This window comes from Anoplopoma fimbria, chromosome 13, assembly GCF_027596085.1.
Source record: "Anoplopoma fimbria isolate UVic2021 breed Golden Eagle Sablefish chromosome 13, Afim_UVic_2022, whole genome shotgun sequence".
Taxonomy (NCBI): Eukaryota; Metazoa; Chordata; class Actinopteri; order Perciformes; family Anoplopomatidae; genus Anoplopoma; species Anoplopoma fimbria.
The window spans coordinates 23,302,035-23,313,331 of NC_072461.1; the positions used below are offsets into that span (position 1 = coordinate 23,302,035).

The 11,297-nt window shown below is 35.8% G+C and overlaps 1 protein-coding gene across 1 annotated transcript; it reads right to left on the bottom strand.

Moving 5' to 3' along the window:
• Positions 1-1,428: 1,428 nt before the first annotated feature.
• On the bottom strand, positions 1,429-9,094 carry nipsnap1 (nipsnap homolog 1 (C. elegans)). The gene is made up of 10 exons (XM_054610584.1): positions 8,953-9,094; positions 7,483-7,610; positions 6,746-6,791; positions 6,253-6,347; positions 5,857-5,927; positions 5,498-5,638; positions 4,124-4,155; positions 3,903-3,997; positions 2,926-3,009; positions 1,429-2,046 (listed from the first exon to the last, which is right to left on the bottom strand). The coding sequence occupies exons 1-10, from the start codon at positions 9,033-9,035 to the stop codon at positions 1,982-1,984; spliced, it is 840 nt and encodes a 279-aa protein (XP_054466559.1). The 5' UTR covers positions 9,036-9,094; the 3' UTR covers positions 1,429-1,981.
• Between the last annotated feature and the right edge of the window lie 2,203 nt (positions 9,095-11,297).

Sequence of the window (11,297 nt, forward strand, 5' to 3'; positions counted from 1 at the left end):
CAATCATGACATTCTCACTCGACAGTGTAATATACATGCAAGAAATGCAATGCAATTCATTTGGTATTTCATTGTGCCAGTTTGTCATTCATTTTTTTTCAAATATTGAAACTAAACTTCTGGAAATGTAGGCAAAATCTATGCACACACATACTGCATCGCTACGTTTCATGGCTGGCTGGCTGATAAGCACATATAGAATTTTGTTTCTTTTTTACAAAAAAAATAAAATAAAATTGATTGATTTGAAGTCAGTTGATGACTATTCCAAGGATGGGGCGGCTGTGGCACATTACATTACATTACATTACAGTCATAATTGCTGCTGTTATTATAAGTAGTCTTATTATATGAATCATTTATGTCATATACATTGAATGTGTTGTATCTCTGTTATGCTGTTCATTCTGTACACATGACATCTATTGCATTCTGTCCATCCTGGGAGATGTTTTTCCTGTGCCGATGTGAGGGAAGGACAGAGGATGTCGCATGTGCACAGATTGTAAAGCCCTCTGAGGCAAATTTGTAATTTGTGATTCTGGGCTATACAAAATAAACTGAATTGAATTGAATTTAGCAGGCGCTTTTATCCAAAGCGACTTACAATCAGTAGTATATTACATATCATTCACCCATTCACACACTGATGACAGGCTACCATGCAAGGTGCCACCATCAGACTCTAACTAACATTCATACAACATCCAGTCCACACCGATGGCAAGCCTTCAGGAGCAACTTGGGGTTAAGTGTCTTGCCCAAGGACACATCGACTGCTGAAGCCGGGTATCGAACCACCGACCCTCTGATTGGAGAACTACCTTGCTCTCCACTACGCCGCAGCCGCCGCCAGGGCTGCACATGAGGTAGAGCGCTTGACCCACAACCACAAGGTCGGTGGTTCGAACCCCTCTACAGGCAACATGCCGAGGCGTCCTTGAGCGAGACACCTAACCCCAAAATTGCTCCCCGGGCGCTTCATTGCAGCCCACTGCTCCTCCGGGATGGGTCAAATGCAGAGAAACGAATTTCCCCATTGTGGGACTAATAAAGGCTTAATTATTATTATTGTTATTATTATTATTATTATTATTATTATTATTATTATTATTATATAGCTTCAAACATTTGTACCCATCAAAAAAAGTTTAGTTTAGTAAATTTAGTTTAGGTTTTTTCTTGTATTTATGTTTTGCTTTTATAGCGGTGATACTCCCAGAATCCATTTTTTCTTTTCAAATATCATTTGTCTTAATAATATCGGTTCTAGGAATTACAGTAACCACACTGCTGCGTGTTAGTCAACTTGTATTTTATAAATACTGACCACCTCACACCAGAAGTTACATACTTGCTCCTGCCGAGCCCTTTACATAACTTTATGTGAATTTGAATCAGTGAAATGATCAGCTGTTTTTAAACGAATGAGGTCTGACAAGTTTTATTTGATCAAACATGTGTTCCACAGTCACAGCTGTGAGGCTCAGGGTGATTCATATTCAGTCATAAAAAATGCAATCATAAAAGGCTGGGTGGAGACTCTTCCTTTGTTGGGAAAAAGAAATACACAGCCTTTTCCCATAATTCATGCTAAAAGCAAAAAGGCAGGAAACATACTGCACCTAGTTCTACACAATCATGACATTCTCACTCGACAGTGTAATATACATGCAAGAAATGCAATGCAATTAATTTGGTATTTCATTGTGCCAGTTTGTCATTCATTTTTTTCAAATATTGAAACTAAACTTCTGGAAATGTAGGCAAAATCTATGCACACACATACTGCATCGCTACGTTTCATGGCTGGCTGGCTGATAAGCACATATAGAATCAGAAAAAGGGGGTTTGTTTACATACTTGAACATAATCCAGCAGATTTAAAAAAAAAAAAAAAAAAAAAAAAAAACTACATGTTGCTCTGGCAGTTGGTGATTGAGTTTCAGTCGGAGAGATGTTCTCAGTTTCAGTCTTGTTCTTATTGTAAAGGCGAACTCTTGGTGGGAATCATTATTCTAGACTCCATGCTTCTGATCAGAGGCACTGAGGACAGACGGAGAGAAACGGAAATGTTAAAGAGTTTGACTTAATCTCGAAGAAAATGGAATTAAATGTCATTTCTGATTCAAACAGACTCTCACACACAAAAAAAAGTATATAACATCTCATGTTGCAACTTTGCACCATTATGATATGATTCAAAGTGAATCACATTATTTCACACAGCATGTAACAGGTCAGCACATGTACTGTAAAGTAGAATTAAATAAATAATAAGTGTGTTTATTAGAATGCCGTCATCATATAATAAAAAAAGATAATACTGTTATGTTGCTGAATCACCTGTCTAGCTATACAAATGAGTCTTAATGAGCTGAGGCACCGTATAGATAAAAATACTGTTAAACTAACTGCGCTATCAATTAAGCCGTCTGCCATTATTTTTTTCCAGTAAACCCTCTGCTTACCTGCTGCTTCTACAAGACTGCTCTTAAAAAATATTAATAAAATAATATATTTCTCTTCCTCATCACCCACCTGTGGCTGCTCCTCTCCACAGTCCCTGATAAATATCTGCACTGATCTCTATCTCAACACTCATCTGTGATAGTCAAGTAAACTTTATATTTCAACCCACAAGTTGTCTTTTTGAACCGCTGACTCATTCATTCTGTAAACAACGACGTATACTTTCCATCTTGTTTCATTTTTATTGCATGTTACTTTCAGATGTTGTATTAGCTCCTATCTGCCTTCCTGTCTCTATCATTTGGTCACCAAATGAAGTTAACGCACATTGTCTGTCATTGATTGATCTAAATCTTTCTCTCAAAAGGATACTAATACACTAGAAATATTGGCTAGATAATGGTAGATTTATATTTTGGGATTATGTGTTTGGTTGGTTTGCATCTCTCCTACCTGTATAATACACATTTGCATCCCATCCCTCCTTCTGCCAGGCAGCGTTCCTGGTCTCCTCCCTGGACAGGAGGCTTCCATAAGCTGAAAAACACAATTGACCAAACCGATTAATACACTAAGTGTGAATGAATTCATGCCATTCTCACATCTAACATTATGATTTAATATTCTTAAGAAACTGACAAAATATTGTTCTGGCCGCACAGATCATTTTCAACTGGGTTTAACCTCAGTAGCTGGAGCCGAAGAAACATGCAAACGAATGTTTCCCTTTTTCAGTTTAATGAGATAAGCAAACAAATGTTGCAAAGTTATGCAAATCCCCTTATCACAGCCTGTATCCAGGTAAGGCTTCACATAGTTAGGGGTATTTAATATGTTTATTTTGTGGGTCAGAGGCTGTCATGCATGACATTCTGACACTCATGTAGCATAAGTCAACATTGGCGTCTTACTGTGGTACTGTGGTGGCTTGATTACAACATCACTGAAATACGGGTCAATGATTGACATGTGTGCATATTTTTATCTGTGCTATTCGCAAATATTCTCAGGTTGCTCTACATTTGTTTTTTTAAACTGTGAGTCAAGTGAATTTTATTTGTATCACAAAGGGCAGACATGAAATAGACGTCATGCAACCAGAATAGACAAACATAGTAAAATTGCAGTTTGGACAATCAGCGTGACAAAATCATACAAAGGGAACCTGGAGAGAGAAAAAACAATGCAGTGTTTCTACTTCAGTAACCTCTGCATTATCACTTTCTTCTAATGATAATGACTTTCTTCTAACCCCGAAAACCTTACATGCATTTTAAACATAACATCACATGACATGATTTTCCACCAGTGTTAACTCTGTCTGCCTGTACAGCTACCATTTCCTTTAAGAGATATATTAAATCTCGCCCACATCCAAAAACACCCGACAACATTATCTCTGAGGCGATGAACAAATGTCACGTACTCACCCCACAAATGATGAACGACACAAAGGTCTCCGATCTGTGAGAAGAACCCGCCCACTGCCTCGTTGTTCTCCTGTCTGTATTTGATTGCCCTCGCCCTGTTTAAAAAGACATTTTTTATTTATTTTTCAGCAGTGTAAACACACTTGAACGCCTGTAATACTTGATGTTTACTGTGGGAAAAGGTTCTGTATTTTAAGGAAATGAAGCTTGTTGAGCCTCACCAGTGGTTTCCCCATTCAATCATAGTTCCTGGCTGAAACACACGAGGAGGTAAAATATTAACACAGTTTCAATTAACAAAACAATAAATAAATTGCACCCTTCACACAGAACACTAATCTAACACACACAGCTTAATCAGCCAAACAAAACCGAACAGCCAAAACAACTCAATGTGACATATTAGCCCACATGCAGGAAGAACAGAAAGTCAGCGTTGGTTGTACACAGATTTTTATCATGGCTATGTTTTCAACCACTTTATCAGGACTCATCAAAATAATGAGTCAACTATGAATGAGTAAGTTAATAATCACCGAGGCGGCCTTTGGAGGGGAAAGATTCTAAAATGAGCAAGATGTAAAAATAGTATGTTTGGGCCCAGACATAATAGCCAACCTCTTGACATTAACGTGCACTGCAAAGTCTTGTTTATCAAAAATATTGCAGTCAAAATGCATCCTGTCAGTAGCTGATCTAAAAGCTGAAATATGCCTCTCTGATTGAAAGAGATAAGAGAAGAATTTTATTACTCATTCACGATAAAAAGCAGCCCAAAAGTATGCAAATACATAACATTTTTAGAATAAGTAAAATGAGAGTGATGTGAAATAACCATATAACTAAAACTGTGTGAAACAGTGGTACTATAAAAACTGGCATGGATGTTTCACAGCAAAAGGCTTCATGAATTCAGCCTGTTTTAAAGCAGGACACCCCAGGGCAAAAACATCATTTTTATTAACGCACTGGTCAATTTTGAAGTTTTGGGCTATTTTGCTTCCATAACATGTTTAATTTAGTACTTTGTCCATTTTGCCTAAATGCACCAAAAGTTAGGATTAGTTAATGCCTAGTTTGCATATTTAAACATACAATTTCAGAAAACTTGTAATACAAATAAAAAAGTATATCAACTGGTTAAGGTTTGTACAGAAGTGAGTGTTCTTATTTAATTTATAGCCTGATTTATAGAACATTTTGTTCCTAAAAACAGAATATATATATATATATAACAAAATGTTCTATAACAAACTTCCCTCTGTAAAACCTTCTAATAATTATGACATCCTGCCTTTCAGAAAGATTATGTTACATATTTTCATTATCCCTTGATTTATAACAAGTCTAAATCTTCAGAAAACGTTGAATGTTCAAACCCTTAGGGTTGAATAATAACATCAATTTGTAGTCTTAATATCTCAAGAGGCAGTCAATTTGGATTACATTTTAAGTAAAAATACATGTTACACAACAAAGGGAACTGACTGATTAGCTGTGTAAAGTCTCTTAGAACTCAAATAAAATCAATGGAGCAATATCAAAATACATTCCACATCTCATGCCATTGTAATATGTGTTATATATGTGGATACCTTGAGGTGATAGGTTCGCATTTCATAGATATTCGGTCCTGGTCTGGGCACAGGTTCATTCCAGAAGCTGAACTCCAGCAGGAGCTGATTTCGCCTTGAAACCAACATTTTCGCCCTCTCTTTACGAAACTCTAAATACTCCTGAAGAGAGAGAAAAACAAAAAAAATGTTTTATTCATAAGAATATACAAAAATATACTATACACTGCTTTTTTTTTTACTGCAGTGTGAAATAAAATTCTGCAAAGTTGACATAAAACTCAAATCAGTCTAAGATGCACTTAAAATATCAACCTTTTTCTCTAATTTCCTTTCCTGTGCAACAAAGTAAACGATTAAAAAAAAACAGCTCAGCCAACCTTGTTGTTGTTCAACTTCATCAGGCATTCAGTCAACGCTGGGTAGCCTCCTCTGTATCGCCATAGATGCACTGCGAGGAACAAACCAGCAGATGTCACTGTAGCACTGTGCAAGGACCAATACCGCCCACACAACCCAGAGACACCTCCATCACCATGTGATCACTTTCTTGTTGTCACTGAATGCTGTTAATGTATAGTATACACTGTAAATGATCATATGTAGAAGGACAAGTGTTGGCGGGTATTCATCTGTTAGTGTCTGTACATTTTTTTTCTGTGATGCAAACAAATACCAGCCAGCTACTTGAATTAAACGGTGTCGTTCACGTGGCCTTGAGACAGAATAACAGAGGCTGTGATCAACAGGATCTTTTAATCACGTTTTCCGCTTACCAGCTTGGTCCTGTTCTCCGTACCAGGTATTCCAGCTTCCCACCACCTCACATGGGTAATCCTGGTCCTGATGGAGCCTGTTTTGCACCTCAGCCCTAAGGGGCAGCATGAAAGAAAAAACACAACATTCTTCACACCCCGATGGTGTAAACGCTCCAGCATCTGCTATAAATATACTGTTACTTCATCACAATGAGCAACCAGAGGGCACTCGGAGAGCATGAAATCCACAATTGTCAAACTTGTTGTTACACCAAAAGACATAACTTCAATTCTACGCTCTACTGAAGAACACTATGAAATAATGTCCATTTTCTGAATGTGGGAAACTTATAAGATGCTCCTTGATTCAAAGCATAATAAACTAAATTTTACAGATTGTATGGAAGTACATGCAGTTTATTTTAATGTAGTATTGACAGAACTTATTGGAAACAAAACTTGGCTGGTGCAGTTAATGCAGGAAATGTTTTAAAGCAGTGAACACACTCACTCTAGACTGTTGTATGCTTCCAGGCACTCTGGTTTGACGTTGTGAACTGAAAAAAAACAAAAACCAGAAGAAAGCCAGACTTATCAGAAATGGGTGTTTTTTTTAGGTTTTTTTTAAATACAAGCAACCATCAAATTCTTCAACAAAGTAATTTCACACTCCGATTCAGCAAAGACTTCTATATACAAAACTGTTTCGCTCTCAATAGGTTATAGGCTATGGCTGATAGAGTGTTCAAATTGAAATCCCTACACGGTGTGATGTTCGCCACAAAAAGGATCAAAGCCCTGTGAAGAATGATAGATTTCTCTGCGAGAGACAGACACAGTTATCACAAAAGAGTCTAAAGAAAAGCAGAAAAGAACATGGGGTGTCGCCTTCAAATGTTCACAGTCTGGATACATCACACTGTTATAGAATAACTTGTTGCTGCCTGCTTTTTTTCACATGTATGATAATAACTTGTTGCATTCAGGTCCAGTGCTTGTTTCTCATGTTGCTTTAAGTTTACTCTGAGGTCACTGAGGCCAGTGCGGATTGAATTAAAGGAACTTTATTTATTTAGCCGTTGTCTGCAGAGACAAATGGATGATCGACTGCTGAGAGGTAAGACAGAATCCATTTCATTATATTATGATGTAACTGCATCACATTCCCTTGTGTTCGGCTCCCCTGCAACCTCATGCTTATAGAACATGAGCCGCCACTTGAAAGTAAGTAAAAGAGCTTGTGCCTACATTGAATTTTGTACAGGTTGCTGGTCTCTTTCTTTGACAGCAGGTTGGAGTGGGCATCTTTCCTGGCATCGACTTTGTGCACAAATAGGGAACGGAACCAGCCTTTGTCGCCATTCTCTGAAAACCTCCTACACAGAAACAAGATAAAAGAAAGTTTCACAAAGGCGAAAAAGCATTAACAAGTTGTCGATGTTAAATAAGAGGAACTTAAAAATGATCATGGAGATATGCGTGACATATGGGCTAAAAAAATTGTCATGCTAATATCCTTTGATATAAAAAAACCCCAAACATGCATATTGTATGAGTGAGTGGGCTGAATGCTGAACGTAGCTTGTGTCTTCAGCATAAAACTTATTTTAACCCACTCTGGAGTGAAATAAAATGGGAAAATCATTTACTTTCAGTACTATTGTTATAATCTAAGAAGCTCCAATCAGTATTTGAACATTAATAACTGTCTGTCAAAGTCGGAGAGCAGAGAAATAAGATTTTAAGGAACCATCCCAAAGTTAGCGAGCTGGAAAAGATGATAGTGGTATTAAAGCAAACAGAGGTTATACTACCACATTAAGGTATAAATTAATTATTTATAATCACAAAAACATGCCAAAAATATGATCCATATTAAAATAAGTTTATAAAACATTATAAACAGAGCTATATATAATGTTAAAAATAGCTCCAACACTCATTTGGACATCAAATACATTCGTATATTTTACATGACTTTCAAAGCTCTAAACTCATTATTTAAACCATTTCTGAAGTTGCTTCAATGTCAACATTAATCTAAATTAGTTTATTTTTCACAGGTTGTGAAGTGTTGCACCAAGAACAGCCCAAAGGGAATAGTTATGGGCTGGGGAGCTCCATTGTGTATATATATATATTTACTTAAATGTGTCACTTTCATGGCCGTATTTTAATTCACAAACACTTTCAAGGGCTTTAATTGTTATTCTAAAATCCACAAACTTTCAAGGTCAGCGAGATTTCTCCCTTTTAAAATCCTCAAGGGCCAATGACTTTAATTGGGAACTTTAATTAAGAAATGCATTTTCCCCATGGCTCCCTTTAAAAAAGAAAAAAATAACAAAAGTGGGCCTAGTATTCAAGCCAGAAATGTGTCAGCCCCAGAGGAAATGCATACAGTGTGGAGGCACCAGATAAGGCTGTGTAGATTTAGTGTCAGCTTCAAGGGGCAAAGTTCACAGGCCCAGCAAAAAAAAAAAAAAAAAAAAAAAAAAAAAAAAAAAAAAAAAAAAAAAAAAGTTTGTTTTATTATTAAAATTAATTAAAATTAAAATGTTTGGTTTAATATTTAATGTAGTAGTTTGAGAGTAAAATATCAAGACAATACAAATTGTATCCATGTTTAAAATGTAACCTTAGCAACCCGTTACTAAGCAACTAAACGTCACTCTGGCCCCCTTTAAAAGAGCGTCGAGTTCCATTGGAGTTCTTTACCTGCTCGCCTGGTCCAGAGTCACAGAGCACCTGAACAGCTTCTGTCCTTTAGACCACACGGAGGGGACGCTGGTCGCCGCCATGTTGCTCTGTGAAGTGCACACACACAAAAGAAAAACTGAACTCCCTGGGCTGGTTAATGTTTATGGGATGTTTATGACGGCTGAGTCCCTGCAGGAGATTTAAAGACACGCCTGACTGTGTGACGCAGTGATCAGTGACCAATAAGCTCAATCGATCAGACCTGATTAGTTGATAATAATAATGAGCAACTTAACAAATAAAATAACATAACATCTGCATGACATCTGTGTTTTATTTAACTTTATTGTAATAATAAATATTGGATATCTGTGTTATTTATATTGTATATCTTCTTCTTCTTCTTCTTCTTCTTCTTCTTCTTCTTCTTCTTCTTCTTATTATTATTATTATTATTATTATTATTATTATTATTATTATTATAAATAGTATAATCAGTCCAAACTAATAAATAAAACACCTGCATTCATCATAAGGTGTATGTCATTTACATCCCTAAAAGTATTTCACACGGGCTACTTAATGCTTTGGATATCTGTGTTATTAATATTGTATATCTTTAAGTATTAAGTATTATCTGCCCAAACAGCAATAATAATAACAAATAAATAAAACACCTGCATTCAGCATAAGGTGTATGTCATTTACAAGTATTATCTGCCCAAACAGCAATAATAATGACCAATAACTCTAATACCTGCATTCTGCATAAAGTTTACTCATTTACATCCCTAAAAGTAAAGTTTTATATATCTTTATTGTAATTATTCTTACCAGCCTACATATCCCACGGGCTACGTAATGCTTTAGATAACTGTGTTATCAATATTGTATATCTGTACAAGTATTATCTGCCCAAACAGCAATAATAATAACAAATAAATAAAACACCTGCATTCAGCATAAGGTTTATGTCATTTACATCCCTAAAAGTAAAGTTTTATATATCAATTGTATTATCTGCCCAAACAGCAATAATAATGACCAATAACTCTAATACCTGCATTCTGCATAAAGTTTACTCATTTACATCCCTAAAAGTAAAGTTGTATATATCTTTATTGTAATTATTCGACAAGCCTACATATCCCACGGGCTACTTAATGCTTTGGATATCTGTGTTATTAACATTGTATATCTTTAAGTATTAAGTATTATCAGCCCAAACAGCAATAATAATAACAAATAAATAAAACACCTGCATTCAGCATAAGGTGTATGTCATTTACATCCCTAAAAGTAAAGTTGTATTTATCTTTATTGTAATTATTCGACCTGCCTACATATCCCACGGGCAACTATATGCTTTAGATAACTGTGTTATCAATATTGTATATCTGTACAAGTTATCTGCCCAAACAGCAATAATAATGATCAATAACTCTAATACCTGCATTCAGCATAAGGTTTAAGTCATTTACATCCCTAAAAGTAAAGTTTTATTTAACTGTATGGTAATTATTCGACCAGCCTACCCATGGGCTACTCAATGATTTGGATATCTGTGTTAATAATATTGTGCATCTGTACAAGTATTATTAGTCCAAACTGCAATAATAATACTAATAAATAAAATATCTGCATTCAGCATAAGGTTTAAGTCATTTGCATCCCTAAAAGTAAAGTATAGTGTACAAATGAACATCATAATAAGTAAAATCATACATTATGAGAAATAACATCTTTCAGAGACTTAAACTGCATAACTGAATGTATTATCTAAATTGTTGAATAGTTTTGCAGCTGATCCATTCGCTGCTATCCTTATTTTTTCATTAGGATATTATTTTACTCTGAAAATCCTTTCAATAAGCCATGTATGTAGTTGCACAAAACTCAAGTAAAGTAGGTAACATTAAGTTACTTAACATTGCACTTAAAAACAGTGCTGACATAAATATATATATGTTTATATACTTCAAATACTACAAATAAACCCAACTATGCCATGCAATGCATATGATTTTATACAGAAAGACATATAAGTAGCCTCATATTACTCAAGTTTTATTTTTCTTTGATAATATGCAATGAAATGACTGGGTTCAGTCATGGCACATCATTTTTGGGTGTATGTGGGAGGGATACATGTCTCCAAATGACAGCTTACTGTATCTAACACAGTTTGAGATGTCCCGCTGCAGTAAACAGGTCTCTTATCTAACAGTGGATCATTCTTTCAGAGCCGGTTTTCTCTATTAGACTAGTCATGCAGTACTTAAATCCTTTTTGTGCAACCCACTTTCACATCTTTTCATACACAATGCGGTGCTCTCTGATGCTCTCCATCATTCTACCCACTT